Source organism: Halichoerus grypus, chromosome 4 (assembly GCF_964656455.1).
Source record: "Halichoerus grypus chromosome 4, mHalGry1.hap1.1, whole genome shotgun sequence".
NCBI classification, from domain to species: domain Eukaryota; kingdom Metazoa; phylum Chordata; class Mammalia; order Carnivora; family Phocidae; genus Halichoerus; species Halichoerus grypus.
In genome coordinates, this window is record NC_135715.1 from 101,645,705 (window position 1) to 101,668,300 (window position 22,596).

At 40.9% G+C, this 22,596-nt stretch overlaps 2 protein-coding genes across 17 annotated transcripts in view; one reads left to right on the forward strand and one right to left on the reverse strand.

Annotated features, from left to right (window-relative positions):
• The window catches only part of LOC144381608 (uncharacterized), a 42,539-nt gene extending 37,956 nt beyond the window's left edge, over positions 1–4,583 (forward strand). For all 13 annotated transcript variants that reach the window (XR_013447097.1, XR_013447095.1, XR_013447096.1 and 10 more), the window contains 2 exons: positions 1,273–1,366; positions 2,794–4,583. Coding sequence is in view for 9 of the 13 variants with exons in the window: in XM_078070722.1 (XP_077926848.1) it covers positions 1,273–1,366; positions 2,794–2,862 (163 nt within the window). In the remaining 4 variants the exon portion in view is untranslated. The remainder of the gene's footprint in view (positions 1–1,272; positions 1,367–2,793) is intronic.
• The window catches only part of ZRANB3 (zinc finger RANBP2-type containing 3), a 309,431-nt gene continuing 287,161 nt past the window's right edge, over positions 327–22,596 (reverse strand). For all 4 annotated transcript variants that reach the window (XM_078070719.1, XM_078070718.1, XM_078070720.1 and 1 more), the window contains 8 exons: positions 21,994–22,191; positions 18,509–18,600; positions 15,139–15,240; positions 13,819–13,961; positions 7,586–7,696; positions 6,174–6,576; positions 3,032–3,163; positions 327–1,186 (listed from right to left, as the gene is read on the reverse strand). In XM_078070719.1, coding sequence (XP_077926845.1) covers positions 1,088–1,186; positions 3,032–3,163; positions 6,174–6,576; positions 7,586–7,696; positions 13,819–13,961; positions 15,139–15,240; positions 18,509–18,600; positions 21,994–22,191 — 1,280 coding nt within the window. In that variant the 3' untranslated portion in view covers positions 327–1,087. The remainder of the gene's footprint in view (positions 1,187–3,031; positions 3,164–6,173; positions 6,577–7,585; positions 7,697–13,818; positions 13,962–15,138; positions 15,241–18,508; positions 18,601–21,993; positions 22,192–22,596) is intronic.

A 22,596-nucleotide genomic window follows, 5' to 3' on the forward strand; every position in this document is an offset into this window, starting at 1 on the left:
TAAATGAAATTTACATCCAAACAGTGTTTACAAATAGGCCTTTCGTGAATGTAATTCTTGCTTGGACCTGTATTTTGTGTAGTTCTCGTTCCTCTCATGACTTTGACATTTTGCAGGACTGTATCCTGGTTTTCATTGTCATGCTTTTATTTTTGAATGTCAGTGACATGTTAGTATTACCATTGTATTTTTGAAACCTTTATCTCCATCTGATCATGCTTTAGTATAAGTGTTTTATCATCCTCACTCCTTTTTAAAGAGGTACCAGGAATACACTTCTAATAAGACCGGGATTTTAAAAACAAAATGATAACCAGGAGACAAAGGGCGCTTGGACTGTGAGCCTAGTTTTATGCATTAACATAAACTAACAAACTAACTGAAAAATGAAGTTTAAGTAAGTGACATTTTACATTTTATGTTTTCAGTTTTAAATAGTTTTAACAATTACTTGCTATCTAGAACCCAAAATCATCTATCAACACCATAGGTCCAATTAGCTTATTTTCAGAAGCATCTTTTCAATAAAGACAATCTGCTAAGAAATAAAACAAATAGGGCAACACTCAAAATGTGTACCCGAAGCCCATTTTGGAGGCAGTCAGAGAACAAGAGTCTCTCTTGCATACTAAGCAGGAAGGTCATGCTTGACCCCGAATTCCTGAATGATTTGCCTCCGAAATTTCCCTTGCAGTTTTCCAGTGTTCTGCATCTCCACACAGCAGTTCAGAAGCAATACTGAGCATTTTCCAAATAACTGAGAGTATATTTTTCAAATACAGTCTATACATAATACCATGATTAAGGTACTGCAGGGGGAAATGAAAGCTTAACAAAACCTTACTGAAACATAATTGAGAGCCTGCCTGAAATCAAGAAGATCACAGAAATATTTAGTATTATATCTCAGTTTATGTTAAGTACTTTCAAAAGGTATTGGACACTAAAAGCATATAATATGAAAGAGAAAGTTGGATTCTTGATTTTTTGTTCTAAAAATGTTTACTCAATCTGAGAAACATGAAAAAAAAGGTTTCAGTTCCTCCACATGTAAACCATTTGTCATCCACTCAAAAATTTTTATACTTCATTTCTTCACCAAAAATCTTGTGATGTCTGATCCATGCTTTGATGCTAGAGATTGTCTTCTCCCCTGGCTTCTTTCCTTAGCTTGCCTGGTAGTTCTCTAAAAGTTAAAAAATATACAAATGTACACCTGTTAGGAAAAGAGTACTGGTTTCAGAATCTCAAAAACTTTTTGTATTTCTTTAGTCCGGAAAAATCTACATTATCACCATGCCCACTTCCCATTGCTTTGCCCTCAAAGGGGACACCACACCACAAGCAGAGGACCCCAGTAGCTCTGGTAAGTGCCCTGAGGTCCTACGTTCACTTAGGACCAGATGCTTTGGGGAATGACTTACTCCCCAGTGAGACTGTGAATGCCTCATTCGGGGACTACAGTAGGCCCTGATTCTCCTCATCTAAGGGAGGGCATACATGAGGTGTCTCGCGATTTCTCATAGTGCAGTGCACGTACGGCCTACCAGCTTCCTATTCTGTGGGCTCAGAAGCCACTCCCAAGCCAATGCAGAAAAACAAAATGAGGTAGATCAAAACTGAATTCTTCTGCTATTTCCACAAATAGAATTTCTCATGAGAATCTAAAAAAGTGATTACAGAAGGGGTGGATTTTCTTTTTGTTATATCTTAATTCTCTTATAGGTCTTGAATGTGCTAGTAATTTTCACAGCAGAGAAATCAGATGACTTTTTTTTCCCAGTTGAAGTTCATGTATGTGTGAAGTTATCCAGGTAGAAGGGGTGGGGAGAGAAAAGAGGATTAAAACTAAAAATAAAACAAAAAACCCTATTACAGGATCCCATTTATGTAAGAATTATATTTGTGAAGAAACTGAGGAACCTAAAATATTAAAATAAGGCTAAGAGTGCTTATACAATATGAACACTGGCAAAGGATCTGAACAGGTTTCGAAAGTGTAAACACCACTGATGAGCGTTTTTAAAAACCTCAGTATCTTTGGTAAACAAAATAGTGGCAGGCCCTTCTCCTGGCACATGAACACTGATGAGCTCAGTTAAATGGGCACTTTTGTCCCCTGGGGGAAGAGACGCAGAACACTGTCCTTTGGAAAACTGCTTGGAGATAAATTCCTACGGTCAAACACTTGACTCTGTGATTTTACATTTGAGGATCTATCTTAAGGAACAACTTCAAAATGGAAAGAACAGTATGTAAACAGGAAATGAAAACCACTTCAATGTTCATTAGTATGGGAATGGCTAAATAAACTATAGCAGACATAGACTCAATAACGTGTAGCTATTTGGGATGATAAACATGAATGCTTATCATGGGAACATGGGAAAATACTTAAATCCTGCCACAATTGGAAAAAAAGTTAGATCCAAAGTTGCATATTGAATGTATGCTTCTTTCTAAGAAAATTTTAATCAGTAGATCCTTTTGCTAGACGGCCTGTTAAAAATTCATCCTAGTTGGTAAATAATGTTGTCATATTTTTCCCTCCTGTTTTAAGCAACAGGTAACTGCTCAAAAATGTGCCAAGGATAACAGATTTTGCACTTTGGCCAAGAGTGTAATGTCTGCATGTTGAACGGAGTTGGTCCTAGAAGGAATTTATTAATGTTCTCTGACATGTCAGGACAGCCTTAGCTGCAAATGCAAACACACGTCACTGCTCCAGTTCACCAGTCTTCTAGGTTGATGGGTCTCTTCAACACTGTGTAAGTTACATTCATTTTCTTCTAGGTGGTGGTGACGATCTCCTGTCCTAGAATGAATGCAAAGGAAAGCAGCTTCTCTTCTGTCTGGGACTGAGAACTTACATCAGCCTCGAGAGGAAACTCAGGTGATGAAGGGAATAAAGGCATCTCGGAACCCAGACAAGGGATACAGATTCATCCACTCTGTCTCCCGCACCTGTAAACACACTTTTCTATTTGCTGGCCCAGGAAGAAGTCACATGGGTCTGTAGAGCCTCACTCACCTCTCTGTGACACACTGTGCACAGCGTCTGCAGGTTGTCCAGAGAGCACTGTCCTCCTCCACCCGACACGGGCTTGATGTGGTCCACCTGCCAGAAATGCCCTTCTCCTGGGTTTCTTATCATTTCATTAAGCTGCAGTAAGAACACAAGATCAGCACTTTTCATCATACACTGTGGGAACTGTTGGTTTTGCCTCGTGCAATCATGTTTATACAGCAAAATCACAGCGAAAAACACATTAGGATGGCTTTTTATAGCTTTTATTGTGAGTAGGAAAAAGCCTCTAGGTTAGCAATTTGAAAGCAATAAAATATGTTTCTGAAAAAGTTCTTTTTCCCTTACCTAACCCATTTTGAAAAAATTACAAGCAAGTATAAAATACCAAGACTCCTGACAGATCAGGGAAAATTACTTGCTTCTGCACCTTTGAGCTAGTTTAGATAGTCACTAAAAGAAAACTGTGAAAAGAGTAAGATCAGATTAGAAAAAAACTTCTGAATATTACAGAGTCAAATAATCTTTAGTTATTGACCTAAATTCATTTATTATAAACAGTGAAAAATTAATATTAACAGCTGTCAGCCGGAACTTTTATGCCATTCACTGGGGAGCCTCTCCAGTCCAGTTCCATGGACTGGCAGGAAGTTTCCACAACAGATCTCTATCACTGGTGTATCTGGAATAAACAAAGTTGTCCATGTAAAGCAGCACTATTTAGGCCAGCTCACATATATACACTTTATATTTTATCTGTGATGACCTACCTTAAAATGGAATGTATTTTAACGTTTTGCCTGAGGCAGTAAAACCAGCTCAGCATTGTAGTTTTTTCAATATGATAAAGATGAGCATGAAGCTTGGTCTTGGACAAGGACAAAATTAAAATTGGCTGCGTGCTGCTGGCAGGGGAACCTGTGTCATGGTTCTACAGCACTTAGACACGCGGAGGCAGAGGGACCCCAGCCCCAGAGGAGGCCCAAGAAGCAGCAAGCTGGAGCGGTAAACTCTGTCCAGCTGAGGCCGGCATTGTTAGAAGCAGTTACAAATGGCAGTCTTGTGCATCAAGCACATGACGTGTTCTTAGGGAAAAAGATCCATTTTGTCTGCTTTTTGTAACCAATTCTTTTGCTCTCAACAGTCGTCTCTCCTCGGATGGACTCTAATCCAGATGTGCTTCTTTATTCCTCCTAGTAATTCCCTGGCCAATCACCTGGGGTCAGTGTTCAGCATCCTAAATTTAACTCTTAAAATAATCACTCCCTCTCTGACTGATCCTCCCCAGTAAGAGCCGTACGATGCTCCCTAGCCTCGGAGCACTTCTGTTTTAGTAGTACACTACGTAATAACTTCTGCGTTCCTGGACAGGCTGCTTTCACGATGTCCTTGAGTCCTTTCATTGCTTGTCTTCTGGAAGACTCGGCTCTGAGGCAGCAGACACTGACTGCCATCTGGCTGACACCCCTGGGATGGGTGCAGTGTGTCCCTCACCAGTTAGACAAAAGGATATTTCAGGAACTCTGGTTATCATGAAGGAAATAGTTTATTTCCCTAGCTCTCAAAGACACACTAATTCATCTTTGCAGAAATGCTTAATTAATTCTGTCATAATTTGGTGATACTAGGTGAATAAAAATGATTTGACCAACTGGCAGAAATTTATCCATTATTTTAGTGGGGAGAGAATGGCTCAGGAGTGATTTTTAAAATTAAGCACACTACAAAATTATACATTTTGCTCTAGTTTGAAACTTAGAACTGATTAGATCACAACATTAGAAACCAGTTGAGTTTCTAATGTGAAATAAAAGTGAATCCTGGTGATTGTTTTCTAAGAATAATTTTTCCGTAAATTGCTCTGCTAAAATTACATTTTACAATGGGATGAACAAATATTTTCTTCACATTGTAATGAACTACATTTTGGGAGTTATCTGTTTGCCTCTTGTCATTCAATCCTAACATCATGAAAAGTGGAACAACCAGACCATAGGTACTTCTTGATGGGATGTATCATCTGTTAAGCTCTCTTCCCAAAATAATTTAATCAGAATCTAATTAAGCCACTATATCTTATAACTATTATTCTGGAATCAGGGGGATAGGGAAACATGTCAAATAATACCATGAGGATAGAGGAAGACAAATCCATAATGTAGGAAATCCTACCGGCAAATGATCCAGTTTCTTGAACAATCAGTGGTGTAAAAAAGGAAGGAGGTGATATTACAGATTAACTGGAACGTTAAGAGGTATAATGAACAAATGCAGTGTGTGGGTCATATTGTGATCCTAATTTGAACAAAGCAACTGCAAAAAGGCATTTTTGAGACAATCTGGGAAACTAAGCCTGGATTTATTAAGGAATCATAATTGTGTTGAGTGTAATAATGGGTACTGGGGTATAGGATTATATTTTAGAAAGCGACAGAAAGAAAGAAGGAGGGTGGGAGGAAGTCTCTGTGAGAGGTACATAATGAAAGTATTTTTTAAAATATTTTTATTTATTTGACAGGGTGAGTGAGCACAAGCAGGGGGAGCAGGAGAGGGAGAAGCCACCCAGGCACCCCCATAATGAGAGTATTTCAAGAGGAAATGAGGGGCACCTGGCTGGCTTAGTTGGTAGAGCATGCGACTTGATCTCAGGGTCATGAGTTCAGGCACCACGATGGATGTAGAGATTACTTAAAAAAAAGGGGGGAGTGCCTGGGTGGCTCAGTCATTAAGCATCTGCCTTTGGCTCAGGTCATGATCCCAGAGTCCTGGGATCGAGCCCCACATCGGGCTCCCTGCTCAGCGGGAGGCCTGCTTCTCCCTCTTCCCCTGCTTGTGTTCCCTCTCTTGCTGTCTCTCTCTCTGTCAAGTAAATAAATAAAATCTTAAAAAAAAAGGAAATGAAATGAAATGTCTAGAATTTGCTTTAAAATAATTCCAGGAGAAAAAAGGATTGAGGTGAGGGACAAATGAAAATGAAGGCAAAATGTTGATAACTGTTCAAGTTGGGTGATGGATCTATGGGTTGATTATTCTACTTCTGTATGTATATTTTCAAAAACTGCCATATTAAAAAGTTAAAGAAAAAGTGAGTCAATATTCATCACTCAGTACAATGCAGCCTTCTGTCTGCCACATGATTATAATTTACCTGTTCCAATGGGAGCTTTGAGATCCAGGTAATGTCCAGAAGATTCTTCCTCTGACTTTTGGGGGCATCTCTCAGACGTAAAAAGAGTTCCTGTGCATTCAGATTACATAGCTGACACACACCATGTTCAATTTCAAATACTTTGGCTCGCAGGTAACTGTTATTAGATCGAATCCAAAACTCTTCCTGACATTTCAGAGAGCAAAATCGTGAATCCCAAGCATTCACTTTACACTCTTGCTTAGTTTGGCAAGTGGGTTGCTGACAGCGAAGGCAAAGTGGATTTCCTTCATTATCCATAGCTTGCAGATAGCCTTTGGATATAGAAGGCTTCCCAGTGAGATCAGCTTGGGCTATGCAGGGATTTAGAAATGGGACACACACTCCATCATCAAGGAACTTTCTAGAATTGAGCAAAACATGCAATAAGTAACTAATGAACACTTAACACTAGTCACTACTTCATATAATGAATGGTTTTCAAAGTTTCTATACTGATAAACAGTAAGTGCAGGACCCACAGATTCTGTGATTCAGTGTGGAAACAACAGTTATAGTCAGCACTTGATGCTTCATGCCAAATAAAGCAAAGAATGGGGTGTTAAAAAATTAATTTGAATACAAATATGCTGCCTCTCTTGGGAATTTAGATATCTTCAAGTTAAACAATCAGACTTGGAAACATCTGAAGAAATTGGCAAATGAGAAGTTAGAAAATGCTTCTTCAGGCTGGGAAAGGACAGACTAATGTGAAACCCCACCTGAAGTTGGGGCTCCCGTGCTCTGTGTGTGTTGGACCACACACTGTAGCAGGACAGAGAGGCCATTTACTAAGGCTTCCATGACACCCTCTGGGAGCCCCTGCTGGCCACCAGGAGACAGTCACACCCACGGAGTGACACAGCCAAGATGCTAATACTATTTTTAGGAGCTGGAACAGAAGACTTGCTAAGTATGTGCCTCCTACAGGTAAACTCAGATTTGACTGAATTAAAATGAGAAATGGACATGACAGGACATGCACTCAATTTGTTAAAATAAAACGAAAAGGTACATCCCTCAATTATGTTGAAAGGTCCTACACGGAATTACCAAAACTGCTTGCCTATTTTCCATGGCTGTTTCTCAGAAGTGTTAAAAGCTCCTTGTGATAGAGCTCATGACTGGAAACATCTAGTATCTTTGGGTGGGTCACTTGGTCCACCTGGTCTCAGGGTCCTTCTGATTTCTAAGGTGAGGACATCCTATTCCTCACAGGGTTGCTAGGAGGATGGAGGAGTTACCATATTGTGAAAGCTCTTTCTAACCTGTAAGTGGCCACATCAAGGTCAAGTATGATTACAAATATGAATACAGAAATTTAAAGGAGTACAAGTAGTACTACTATGTTCTTCTCATAAATGAAACCTTACTGTGTAGAAGGTTCCCGCGGCCCGGACTCCTTCATGATCAGACGGACATGGCCCCCATCCTTCTTCACCTTGTCCAGTGAGGCTACAGCAACATCTTCTTTGGTGATGTATCTAAAACAATTACATGTTAAGATTTCCTCTCTCTCCTCTAAGAGTTTCTCTATTTCATGCTCACATTCCTCCTTGTAAAAGCAAGAGAAAAGGTAAGACAGGAGTCTTCATGGTGCTAATACGAACATTAGGGAATATTTCCTACCTTTACATTGGCCTCCACGTGTGGGAAGCATATCTCTGTTCCAAAGTGGTTTTTTCAAGATTTATTTTTCTAAGATATTCAAGAGTCCTTCAATATCCTCTGGACCAGTTTTCACTTAGGGGACAAGTGGAGTGGGTGTAGGAATAAGAAACAACCAAATCCACGCACAACTGACAGCCATGAGTAAACAGCTTGCCACGCTGCACAGAGAATCTCCCACTGCATGTTTACCTCCCTCTTGGCCTTTCCTTTAAGGTTCCCCCAATCACCTTGATGAGTTACAACAGTGTATCAGCGTACTTGGGTAAAGTGATTCTCTTTTTAGTTAACCAGGTTCCATCACATCTTCTATAATCTTAAGGCTGTTTCCATTATTATCAGCAATACAGGGTTTATGGAATCCTTCCACTGAAATAACGCCACTCTTGATGGGGATTCAGAACCTTATTACACAACACTATCGATACCACAGAATGGTTTAGGGACTGGAAGTAAAGAGGAAAGTTATTCCAATTAAAGGTGACGGGGGATTTTAAGTAGGTAAAATGCAATTACCCAATTAATTCCTTCTAATTAGCATGGCCCACTTTCTCTGGTAGTTTACACTTATTGTAGATTTTTTTCCTTTTTAATTAGTTTAAACATGAATTTCTTCATATTTCCAAGTACTTCTTAATTTGGTATCTTGACAATAAAATTAAAGTTAAATCACGATGGAATTGTGTAATTGTAGGTAAGATCTTAGAAATTTGCTTTTCTGTTAAAGTAGATTTAATAATTAACAGATTTGCTTCTTTTTATAAACTATTAATTTTTTGATACATGCACATATTTCAAAACTCAAAAGGCATGCAATGGTGTATATGGTGAAGAGCAAGTTTACCATCCATTCCCATTCCCTCCCCCAGAGCTATCTCTATGACCAGTTTTTAATACATACTTTCAGAAAAAATTTTTTTCTGTGTAGAGGTTATACCTTTTATTTTCTATTTTTATTGACATATAACTCATAAACCATAAAATTTACCATTTTAAAGTTTACATTTCAGTGCATTCTAGTTCAGTCACAAGGTTGTCCAACCATCACCACTAATTCCAGAACATTTCCATCACCCCAAAAAGAAACCTGTACTCATTAGCAGTCACTCCTCATACTTTTTTTTTTTTAAAGATTTTTATTTATTTGACAAAAGAGACACAGCGAGAGAGAGGGAACACAAGCAGGAGGAGTGGGAGAGGGAGAAGCAGGCTTCCCGCGGAGCAGGGAGCCCGATGCGGGGCTCGATCCCAGGACTCCGGGATCATGACCTGAGCCGAAGGCAGACGCTTAATGACTGAGCCACCCAGGCGCCCCTATACTTTTTATTTTTAAAAACAAATGGTAGCACAATATACACACTAATCTCCACCTTGCTCTTTTTACCTGCACATACATCTCAGAGATCTTTCCAGATTAGTACACACAGGCTGCCCTATTTTTTAATGATGGCATGTTATTCCATTATTTGAATAAATCATATGTTTAACCAGTTTCCGATTAATGGCATTTAGGTTGTTGTTCTAGTCTCTGCTATCATAAAAAATGCTATAATATCCCTACACATATTTCTACACATTAAATATATGTAGAATAAATTTTCTGGAAGCAGAATTGCTGGGTCAAAGGTCTTGGGTGCTTTAAATTTGGACAGATTTTGACACATTGCTCTCTCCTTTGGGTTTGTACCAACCAATATATGGGTCCACCAGCAATGCAGGAGAGGACCTGTTTCCTCACACTTAAACTCGCACAAGATATGTCAGTTAAAAACATCTCTGCTAATGGTGATACACATCTCCTTATAGCTTTAAACCTGCATTTCTCCTATGAAAAATGATTCTCTTTTCACATATTTGCATTTCTACTGGTGTGTTATTCTGAAAGCAAAGGAAAAAAAAGAATCGCAGTGAATTCTTTTAGAATTCTCTAACTTGCCCTTTTGGTTCCTAAATTTCCCACGTCCCTCCATCCCCCAATTCTTCAACCATTTTATTCCCTTGACAAAAGCACTTCACTTAAGTATTTCAGTGGATTCTAATGAACTCAAACACTTCCTGGCTTTGAGGGGCAAGGGGATATTAAGCCTTGCCTCAGGTATTATTCAATGTTTAAAAGCTTAGAGACCTAATTCAGTAACTTTAAAAGATGCTGAGAAATCTATTCAGAGACTTAAGAACTAAAAATAACCTTTCCTACAAGAGATTTAAGCACAAAATTCTGGAAACCACAAGAAACAGATCAATCAACCCACAAAGTGGGAGGTTGGCAACTTCTCAAACATGGTTGTGTTACCACCATTTAATTTTCCATTGAGGTTTGCTGGGAAGTTGATGTAAGTATACCACCTCTCAAAAGGATTATGGTAAATCCCAATTTTCAAAAATAGGGAAGGGAGAACACTGTCTACTAAAGTAATTCCTGGATGGGCATGGCAGTAGAAGATGGCAAATTTTGCAAAAAGAGAAGAGTGTGTTGGAAAGTGGCCCACAACAGGGAAAGCAGTGCTGGGCTCTAGGATGCTGACCTGCTTTGGGGGTCAAAATAAATCGCTGGCATTCTAAACCTAACAGGGCTCCAAGGGAAGCAGGCCGGCCTCAACAAATGGGAACTCAGCAACTGAAACAATAGCTGGTGATCTTGGCTTCCATTCACATTTAAGATGGAGCTACTCAAAAGCTAACTGCAAACTCTGAGCTTGGATGCGTCCCAAGAACAGGATAATCCGGCTGGAGATCTAGCCATTGCTTAAAATTAGTGTCTATGTGTCTTTATTCTAAGGTCATTCCATTTTTTCAGAGAGGAATTCTCTAATTTTCTGCTAGGAAGTAAAATGTGGCTTCTAGTATCCTGGAAGTGAAGAAAGGGGCCCGGGGAGTGCTGGTTTCCAATATAATGCCTCTCCCTTTATCTCCACTAAGCCTGGTGTTTCCAAGGCTGGTGCCTCCCTGGTTCAGTGGGAGGGCAAGGCATCCAGTATCTACCTGCTCCTCATACAGACTTCCAATCAGTGCTGTTGTGTAGCCTGATCTCTCACACCTGCTTTCAGAGAGAGAGTTACGCCAAGTCACTGGGACGTGCTGAGGTTGGCCAGCAAGAACCAGCACGCTCCCCCAAAGCACACCCCTCTGCAGGCACACAGGTTTTGTTTTCATGGCTCTGCTAAATCCACTTCCCTGGAGCCTTCCCTCTCTCTTCCTCTCTCTGATCAGTGACCAAGGTCTCCAGATCTATCTCCTAACACCTCTCTTCATCCTCTTTCCTCCATTCCCATTGCTCCTAATGTCTCTTAACTTGTGTGGGAGGCAGTATCTTAACCATCTCTCCCTAGGACTCCTGTCTCTGGTGAGGCAATCACTCATCTAGGTCATGTTGTAAAGGGACTTTGCAGATGTAATTTGGGTTACTAATCAGTTGACCTTAAGAAAGGGAGCAATTCCAAGCATGAGAAGGATTTGACACACCATTGCTGACCCTGAGACGTAGGAGCCCATGTGCTAGAACTAGAAAGAAGCCTCTAGAAGCTAAGGGCAACCCCCACCCTGACAGCCAGCAAGAAAACCCAAGTCCTACAATCACGAGGAACTGAATTCTGTCAACAACCTGACTGAACATGGAAATGGACTCTTCCCAGACTCTCAGTGAGAGTCCAACCAGCCGACACCTTGAGTTCAGCCTTAGAAAATCCCGAGCAGAGAAACCAAAGAGTCATCTCAGACCTCTGACGTACAGAACTGTGAGATAATACATTTCTGTTGCTTTGAGCTGCTAAGTTTGTGGTGGTGTGTTAAGCCAGAGACAGAGAGCCAATGCAGCCTGTTTCCTTACTTCAGGTCCTCTCTTTTGATCTCATTTCCCAACTGCTGCCAGAGGGAGCTCTGAAAAACACAAACCCGACGCTGACTATGCTGCCTAATACATGTTTGAGCTTTCATGGATCATCTCCAGAAAACTGTATAGGTAACACCGGTGTGTCTGACTCTAGTTTGTATTGATTTCATGACTTTTGCTTTTACACCTGATTGGCCACCTTTCTCAGGTGGTTATTTAGGTGGTCAGCCATGTCTGATGGGGAGGAAACAATGTGACAAGTCTAGAAATGGCTGGAGTGGGCTGTAAATTTAGTTAAGAAGGAAATTAAGGTCATGCAAAGAGAACACCAATACTGCAACTAAGACGGTGGTAATGGCAATGAGAAAATGTAGGGGACTGGAAGAAGGATCGAGAGAAACAGCATAGGCATCATGCTTTTTGTTCCACGTGAGTGTATGTGTAGGGGTGTGTGTGCATGTGTGTGTACATATACATAGCAATACACACAGGTATTTTAAATGTATTTTTTATATAAAGTAATCAACATTCGTGGGAAATATTTAAGCACTACAAAAGAGTTTAGGTGAGTCCAAAACTGGCAGCTTGTGCACAAATCCAACTAGGCAAGGGGCTTTAATTGATTCACAGAGTATTTTATTTTTAATCTGAATTTAAATGACTTCAGATGGGTTATGCACTTTCCAATTTGCTATACTTCTCCCCCCTACCTCAACCTTCTCTGGCTTTACACTTGATCTCATGTGTTCATTTCTGGTTCCTGCTTTGCTTTTAGTCATAGGAGTTTGCGATCCAGGCCTAAAATATAAAGTCCCTACTATCTCCACAACTCCCCTATTATATGGGCAAGAGTCCTCATCAGGGGCACTACTGACATTTTGAAACAGATAACTGCTTGGGAGTGCAGTCCTGTTCACTGTAGGATTTTCAGCAGTATCCCAGGCCTCTAGCCACTACATGTTCCCCGGTTGTTTCCCCTAATCGTAATAAACTAAAATGTCTCCTAACATTGCCACCCTGGGGGGTAAAATTGCCCCCAGCTGAGAGCTACTGTCTTAGAGAAACCTCTGGTAAGAGTTCCTAGGGTACCCTTCTAGATACTTTGTGTCATAAGAGCAATTGCATATATCTATATCTCCATCTTTTTTTTATACTTATTTTTACTCTTAATAATATATCACAAGTATCATTCCTTATTCTCACATATGCATATACCATATGCCACATTTTGCAACAGCTGAAGGGATTTTTCACTGTATAGGGATACAAGCTGTATGATCAACTGCACCCTCTCACATATCATTGATGGATGTTTCTCACCTGTGTGCATGGACAAGTCTAGAGATCATAAACTGAGGATGAGGACACATTACTGGTGTATAGAGATGGCAAGAGTGACAGGGGCTGTACAGTTTGGTGCTTTGTGATCTCTCCCCACGCGGGAGCTGGGAAACAGAACAGCGGACTGCATGTCGCTACTTCATGCTGAAGAAAGAGTCTTCAGAGAAGGGGGAGTGAGGTCCCGCAGGGGATACCTGAGCTGGGCAGAGATGATTATGAAGCCAGGAAAGGAAAGTAAGTGTACAGAGATTAGAAAGAAACCTGTAATGTTTAAGGTAAAACACGGACAGGACACACCTGACCTTTCATTTTGCTTCCGGCCATGGGCACGAGAAGAGTTCCCCGCCATCCTCGGGGTGCTGGTGTGTCCAGCAGAACTAGCCCCCCTGCTGCATGGCACCCAGATTCACGCTCCAGGAGCGCAGGGCAGCGGCTCTTCTAATAGGGACCTGTCTTCCTGTTGTAAATTGTGTCCCGGGCTTGGCAGGTCACAGGTCACACCCGCCTGTCACTCTGGCCTCTCTCCTGATGAGTGGGGACTCATGGGACCAAGACCCAGAAAACCTGATTTTTTCCAGCAGATTTGATCAAATTCACAAAATATCTAATTATGTTGCTATAAAATAAGCTGTTATTTTATGTATAATTTTCTCTTAACTCATGAGGATTTCATTACTGGTTACATAAAATGTCTCTCCCCCTGCCCCCCCGTAGAAATAACCATGACAAATAATGAACTACAAAATAAAAAAGAAAGACAATGCATACCTTTTAGTACTGTTTTGCTTGGTTTGTTGCTTTGTGATCTCTTCCAAAGCAAGAACTGGGCTGCAGAAGAGCTGCCCGCTTTTCCTGATTATCTTTTGCTTCATGGCAGTTAGACTATTCCATTCTCGAACAAATCTCAAAATCTGGCAGAAAATGAGGTAATGAAGAGTTAACCAGCTCACCAGGCATCTTCCTTTGAAAGTAAGCCCCATATCACATCAGAAAACTGCTGTTTTATTATATCCCCAAATAGGCTTCTGAATGTCACAATTTAAGGCTTTCTTCAGTTTGATGCATCTTCATATCTTTATTGTAAAATATCTGTGGCCAGTTCTGCAGAGGTCTCTTTCAACCCAAAGACACATTTCAGGACATCCAGCATATGTCCTTAATGCACATAGGGACCAATGGCAACAATGTGCTCAGCGAGACCAAAAGAGGCCCAGCTGTTAGAAGCACAAAGCCAGCGGTAGCCGAGGCAAAAGTGGTCTTGGGGAGAGCGGGTCTTCCAGCGGCGGCAGGTTTCAGCGCCACATCTGAGAATCGCTTTGTACCCGACTGCCTGACTTCTCATAGGCAAACAGCCAGCAATAAATCTGGCACATTTTTACCAGGGTCGCTATTATTCTTGCTTATTAGTCAATTATATGTAACTGGCTATTTTCTGGGAATCTGAGAATCAGGATTCAATGATACCAGAGAAAATAGCTCACTGCTACCTTTTCCTTTAAGACGGGTATGGCTGACCCATGGGCAACGTTTGCTTTTCACTCAAAGGGCAGAAACATAATCACTATTCTCTTGTAAAAAGTGGTACGCTGCATGCTGTCAGCCCCACCCATGTTGATCCTTCTCAGCAGTGAAGGTCAATTGGCCACAGATCAGGCTTAAGGCCTCCGAGCGTGTACTTGGTCTGTGGCTGTATACGGCGCTTCTGAGGATGCCAGAGTCCCCCAGCACGGCATCGTCCCTGCTCTCAGAACTGGCCATTGTTAGAACTTAACCGTCAGAGATAAAATGAGATTCTGTCAGATACATATACCACAGTTGCTAATCCTGTGAATGAGAAATTAAACGATGTGAGGATAATTCTATCCACAGAAACAGCAACCTAGGTGTGATCACTCACCAAGGAAACAGATCTCACGTTTATTCTCAGCACCAAGGTAAATCATAGGCAGTGCCTGGACTGACGAAAATGCGACCAGTGATCTGACTCTGCACCAGGCCACAAGGTAACTTTACTTTTATTAAACTGAAAATGGTCTTAAATTACTCAACAGATTTTAACTTAAAACAAATGCACAGAACTAGTCTTACCAGGGAGCGATTCTGTTTCAGCTGAAAGCTTGCAGGTAAGTCTTCCCAAAGCTCTAATTTTATATCCAAAGGAATGAAGTTACAGTTCATCTGGTTTCCATCCTGATTATAGATTAGGAAGGCATTATTAATCCATCTGGTCTATAGGCACTACTAATTATTTTAAAAAGTAAAGAATTATATTATGGCACAATATTCCTAAAAGATAAATGGAGGCGGCACATTCTAACAAGATTCCACACACACAGATGCCCTGCGTGGATGCTGGGCAGAGGGGCCAGGCCCCCAGGCGCTCTGAATGCCTCCACTGCTTTCCTCTTAAGGGTAAAAATACCACGTAGAGGGCTGTAGTCAGTTAAACATGAGGTTTAAATATGAGTATTTCTTTTATAAAGGGGAAGAAAAACTTCTGCAAGTGAAAATCTATTGTATCAATAAAAGCTGAACCCATATTGGAATTCTCTCAGCTGAAAAGAAAGTTACAGCTTCCACAATCACTTTGGAAAAAAACACACAAAAAGTACTTAACATACTGATTCAAAGTTTAGACACGTAATGGTTCCTATAAACTCTGAATTAGACTTGGGATTCTGGCTAAAATGAATAGCTCTTTAGAGGGACACTGTTACTGCAACATAGGATGCTAAACAGCTGTTACTGATCTTCCTTTTAAGGGGTTTTTATCCAAATTCCTACTTCCAGATTCACCTCAGCTCACCTTACAGCTGTGAAAAGAACTGTTCATGTGTCCTCTGCTTAGGGTCTCATATTTAGAAAATTAATTGAATAACATTTTATGGTAAAGGGACATGCAAGTATTTAGCTCATTCATAAAAATGCACTTGAGACTATTAAGAGAGATGTCAAGAAGGTGAGGTGGCCCACGCGACGCAGGCTGGGTGCTGGAACTAGAAGGTGGGTCAGCGAGGCTGTCGCACCAGGACTTTGCAGTTTCTCTCCTATCTCCACCCAAAGGGGTGAAAACATTGATCAGATGACCCAGGATGCAGAGCTTTCACTGTACAGAATAAAAAGTGTAAGGAATTTAAGGGCTTCTGAATTCTGTGTTGTACTCTGCCCGGTGTCTGCCTTTTGGGTTCTTGACCTTCAATCGCCTCTGGGGACCAGTTCTCTATTATTCTCACATGGTGGTCTGGGAACCATGGCCTGGAGCTCTCCCCACACTGCAGATGAGGGTGCTCAGGCACTCAGACCTGCCTCTACATGAGCTGAGAAGGCCTTGTGCTCCCTCCACACCCAGAGGTTCCACATGGTGGACAGGGGTCCAAGCCTTAAAGAGAAGCATCATTCCCTGGCTGGCTTTGTTCCCGGTGTCTCTCTCTTGGCTGTGGTCCCATGACAGAAGCAGTGTGGGGCTTCTGACATTCACGATCCTAGTCATCTCTTAATCTTCTAGCAATCCCTTCTAATTATTAGTTGGCACTGGAGATTATTACACAGCCCGCCATCTATCTATATTTCTATTTGGTTTAGTGTAAAACCTGTAACCTAAGTTATCTTGAAAAAGGCATTCTTTCAGTAGGCTCTCATGAGTATAAGAAGTTACAAATATTTTATTTTACTTATAAAGACTAGGAATTTGATACTGTAGAGCAAAGTATTCATCATCTCAACAAGTTTTTCCTCAAATACTCACACTAGTTTACCTAGGCCACAGATTCTTACAGGGCCCCTGAGACCACTTTAGGGGATCCACAAAGGCAAAAGTGTTTTCTTAATAACAGTAAAACAACATTTGCCCTTTTCACCCTCATCCTCTCACAAAAGCACAGTGATGTTACCCAGGGACAGACAGATATGAGAATCCCAATGTCTTCATTAAGACTCTAGAGAAACTGGTAAAAATATAAAACAGTGAAGGGACGCCTGGGGGGCTCAGTCGGTTAAGCGTCCGACTCTTGATTTCAGCTCAGGTCATGGTCTCAGGGTCCTGGGATCCAGCCTGTGTCAAGCTCCTGCTGAACGTGGAGCCTGCTTGTCCCTCTCCCTCTGCTCCCCGCCAGCCCCCCCACCCCGCTCTCTGTGTCTCTCTAGAATAATTTTTTTAAAAAAATCCCCAAAACATGTAAAACAATGCCAACTCTCCTCACTAAATGTTATCTTTGTTTTATAAAATACGTTTCATAAAAATAAGCTATTGACATGAGTATCAACAATGGGTTATTACTATCTTTAGTTAATAAATATTTTTAAGTGTTTCCAGTTTAATTCCAAATACAGTAAATATCAACAGATATAACCCACATGAACAAAAGCTCCTTGGGGTTCTCAACAAATTATAAAAGTACAAAGAGCTCCTGAGACTAAAAAGTTTGAGCACCACTAACCTAGGCTATGGCATGAATCCAAGCAATCATATTTTTAAAGCTTCCTAGAATTTATTCGACATGGATGGGCAGAGTCAGGCTTTGGCAAAGGTGCTGCGTCTGCTACAAATGATCTGTGAAGGAGCTAACTTTTTTTGCAAGTACAGTTGACACGACGTTATATAAGTTTCAGGTGTACAACATGGTGATTTGACAAGTCTATACGTTATGCTGTGCTCACACAAGTGTAGCTCCCATCTGTCACCATACAACACTATCACATTATCATTGACTGTATTCCCTGTGCTGTACCTTTCATCCCTGTGACTTACTCACTCCATAACTGGAAGCCTGTAACTTCCACTCCCCTTCCTCCATTTTGCCCATGCCCCCACCCTGTCCCCTCTGGCAACCACCAGTTTGTTCTCTGATTTATGGGTCTTTTTCTGCTTTGTTCGTTCATTTGTTTTGTTTTTTTAGATTCCACACATAAGTGAAATCATGTGGTACTTGTCTTTCTCTGTCTCACTTATTTCACTTAGCATCATACCCTCTATGTCCATCCGTGTTGTTGCAAATGGCAAGATCTTGTTCTTTTTGGCCGCATAATATGCCATTGTGTACATGTGGGGTGTGTGTGTGTATACCACATCTAGGAGCTCTTACTGAGAGTTTCTTATGGCTAGGCACAGTGCTAAGTGATTTACAGGAATTGGCTCATGTTACCCTTGCAACAACTCCTCTCCACATTTTCCAGTTGAGGAAACTGAGGCACAAAGCAGTTAAGTAATATGTTCAAGATTCCATGCTCAGTAACAGATATGAATTGAAGCAGTTTGGCCCTGAAGTCTGTGCTCTTAACTACTACGCTGTTTTGCTTCTCATTGTCTTTAGATTTAACAAAAGAATTTTAGAATTAGCTTTAAGGAGAAAAAGAACCAGATACCTATATCACTGTTAATAAAATTAAATATCTCCACTGAGACATGAAAAAAAGGAAGCCTTTTGTATGTTTCAAGCTACAGAATCTGCATGATGCTTACCTTAGTATAGAGGTGAATCCGGTCAGTATTCTTACTTGCACAGAACATCAAGGTATCATACACTGGCAAGTTGTCTGAACTCTTCAACTGTTCTAGTTAAGAAGATAAAAAAGAACCTGAAGGCTTACCTCTCCTCTAACCAAAATAGCTTATTTTAATCTTCTCTGGGTTAGAATGATGAAAGAGCTATATAAAACATATCAACATATTTGACAAAGAACATGTGTCTGCACTTGAAATAAAACTACGATGGCAGGCCATCTAAGACCACATTGGCTTATATGGAAACCAGTTGCTTTGCACTTTTGCTAATGACCCCATAAGAGAGAAACAAATTAGGAATTAGCTGAAAAGATATGAGTTAGGTATGAGAGAGAACTTCCTCCACCGAGAGTTGTTAATCGGTCTTAAAGGAGTCTAGAATCTGGACTTCTCCAAGAGTGGTTTTAAGCTGGGACTGAAGGAGCACCACTTTGGTTACCAGCAGCAATCCAGCTCTGTGAAAGGCCACTTAAATGCCAGATTCCCTATGACCCAGTACTTCACATTCAGAAAAGGGGACATGTGGACAAGTTTTTTTCTGATTATCTTCTTTTATTTACCACTTCTCAGTTTCACTGACCAATATATATAGGAGAGGGAGGGTTAACACAGTGGATCTAAATAATAATTATGGTTAACACTTATCAAGTACTTACAATGTGCCAGGCACTGTTCTCAGTACATATATTAACATCTCTCAGAAATAAGTAGTGCATTTTACAGAGGATAAAACTGAGGCAACTTAACTTGCCCAAGGTCACACCACCAGTAAGAGGACTGAAGACCAGTAATGTGGCTACAGAGCCTATGCCCTTAACCTCTGCCACAGTTCCTGAACGACTTTCATCATCATCATTTTTATTTTATTTTTTCCTCGGTGACCTTTTAAAGTGCTTCCCCAGATCTAGAAGTCTATGATTTGTCATTCTACTTGGCAAGGTCATCATATTTTAATTTTTCTAATCAAGCCACTGGTCATTTTACAAACTTGGGAGTATTCCCATATTTCATAAATTCAAAAACGTCAGCTTTTCCCACACTTTAACACCCCTGAGATTGGCACGTTGTACGGCCAGTAACTGTGCCATTTTACACTCACTGCTGGCCCAGTGGCAGGTGCGAAGTGGTTGTCACTGCCCGAGCACCCATGAGCTTAGTCATAACTACAATACTACTGTTACTTCAACACCACACTTGAGTCAAACGCATTGTCTGTTACTACATGAGTTCAATTTAATTACCTCTACAATGTCTTCAAAACGTTTCACTATGATTTGGTATTGAAATGAAAAGTTATCATGCGTACCAAAAAATTTTGCATATAAGGCCGGAGAGGATAAATTTGATATTAAAGAAGTAAATATGTATCGTTGGAGGAAGAACCAAAATTTTTTTATATTCTTGCAAAGGAATAACTAAGTGCTTCATGGAACCTAAGGAAAGGAGATCCCTGCAGACAGAGGAAGCCCTCTCACATCTGGATCCTGAGATGTACAGAAAGGTTGCCCTAGTACATGCCAAGCTCAGCAATGAAGGCAGAAGGACTGCCGAATCCCTCAGGACAAATGAAAGAAATATCAAAGCAACAGAGGGTGGTTTGACCTGGTCTGGGCTCTCATTCACTGGGTATTAAGTCACAGCTTAATTTTTAGAGTTTCTTTCTTTTTTAATGTACATAAAATAAGTGCATCCTATAATCACTGTGTCTTCAGATTTTTTGAAGAACCATAGTTAATGTATTAATGTTTAAAGATCAGAAGTCATTCTCTGATAAAAAGCATTATAGGATTGATTCCAAATCAGTTGATATTCTTGGTAGCTAGCAGCTACATCGGGGAACATATTTCTCTTGTCATTATTTTCATGAAGTATAATTTAATGGCTCGAGACTAGAGATGACGCATCTTGTGAAGACACAGCCATCCTTCCAGACCCTTAGAATTCCAGTTAGAACAAAACCACAGTCCCCGCAAAGCACATACCACTCCAGTTCTAGAAGAGCTTATGTGCATAGAATAAACATTTTCACATAGTGTGCCCCCTGTCACCCTTCTGTTTGTTTTTCATGGAAATCCATGTTAGTGGGGAGAGGTGAAACATTATCGCTTGTATGGAATTCTCAGCCCAGTGATCTGAGAAGTCAGGAATGGGGGAAAAGTTGGCATTGTCTGGAGTGGATGAGGCCAAGGCAAATTTCACTGGCAGAATAGAATTTCTAAAGGTCTAGTGATTTTTGAAAAGTATGTGTAAGTAAACCTAGCATCTGCCTTCATCAAGGGACCAATTTCCAACTAACAAACCAGAATTTCCCTGCCACAGATGAAGAGACTCATGGTCCATGAGTTGTTTGTTTTCGGTCTGATGTTTAGTCCAGTGAGCCACACGCTGTCCTACAACAAGGGCTTCATCAGCACTTGAGGGACTGTCAGAGCAGGAGGAAGGAAACCAGAGTTATGAAGGGAATACCCCACTTGAGACTACACCGTCTACCTAAATACCGTTAAAATTAACACACCTAAAACAGGGTCCATTCCAAGACATTATTTGAGAAGACCTTGAGGCATTAGAGGGAAGGAGGGCTGAGGGAAAAAGAAAGGAGAATGGCTTGAGCTCAGAAATTCTTAAATGAACGTTTCATTTTAAATGAATCTGACTCTGAATTATATCTGTGTTTAATAGCAACTGATTTAGAAGGAAAACTTCAACTGTCCCATCTCAACGGTTTTGGTGTTGTTATAATGAGAACATCAGTCTGTGGGTTACTATGGTCACTAACCGATTAACAAAGAAAATAACCCCAAAGTACTCACCAACTCTGGCCAGTCGGCCCATAACGACAGTGATGTGTGACATATGGGCTGGTATGCACCCACCTTCACAGCTTGAAGTAATGAATGGAATCAACCAAAGAGTAAATAAATCCAAACACTACATGGTTGGCTCCAAGTGCAGTCATGATTCATATAGTCTTGAAATTATGTACCTTGAAAACGTTTTCTTAAAAAAAAACACCCAAAATCCTAAATTTAAAATAGGCCAATTAGTTGTAGCCATTTAAAAGAAATTCATGTGCAAATGATTAATGATCTGTTAAGTAGCTGTTAATAATATGTCCATCTTACTGTTTTGTCCAAAAGAACCTCCCAAATATCAAAACCTCACCCTCACTCGTGGATGGGCCTGACCCGGATGAGGCTGGGCGAGCGGCCTGGGGGCAGCATGGGCAGAGCTACATGTCAGTTCTGCTCTCTGGGTCATGTCTGAATGCCCACAGTTCTGCTCTTCCAGCCATCTGGTATTTCAGTGTGTGGTTCCAAATGTTTAATACAAAAATGGCAATGCAAGGAACCTGGAACGGGATAGTAGTAGCAAATCTATCAACAGTATTATCTATCCACGTGCATGGTTTGCATCTGGACACTGGAAGTGGAAACCAGACTTACCATCACCTGGCTGGGGTGTGAGTCCGTCTTCTCTCTTGATTTCTGATATTTCTTCCTTGCTTTCAGCCAACGGGTTAGGTTCTGAGGGTGCAAGGACTTGTTTTTCACAGTCAGAACTAGTCCAAACGTTTTTGGAAGTGTCTTTCTGAGGATCACCTTTCTCATCTTCGTTTTTATCCTGGGTAGAGCTGAGGCTATCTAGTTGTAGAATTATGAAAATCAAACAAACAATTTACACACAAATTTAGGTAAAATCATTATTTACTCTAAGGTCAGTTTTATTTATTTTTTAAAAAGATTTTATTTATTTGACAGAGACACAGAGAGAGAGGGAACACAAGCAGGGGGAGGGTCAGGGAGAAGCAGGCTTCCTGCGGAGCAGGGAGCCCGATGTGGGGCTCGATCCCAGAACCCTGGGATCACGACCTGAGCCAAAGGCAGATGCTTAACGACTGAGCCACCCAGGTGCCCCTACGGTCAGTTTTTAAAAAGTCACAGCTAGGTCTTATAAAAAGAAACACGGTCAACAATATTTGTTCATTCTCTGGAAACACCTGCTGGGAGTCACTAAATGCGCCATGTGCAAATGATGGGGTGCTGGAC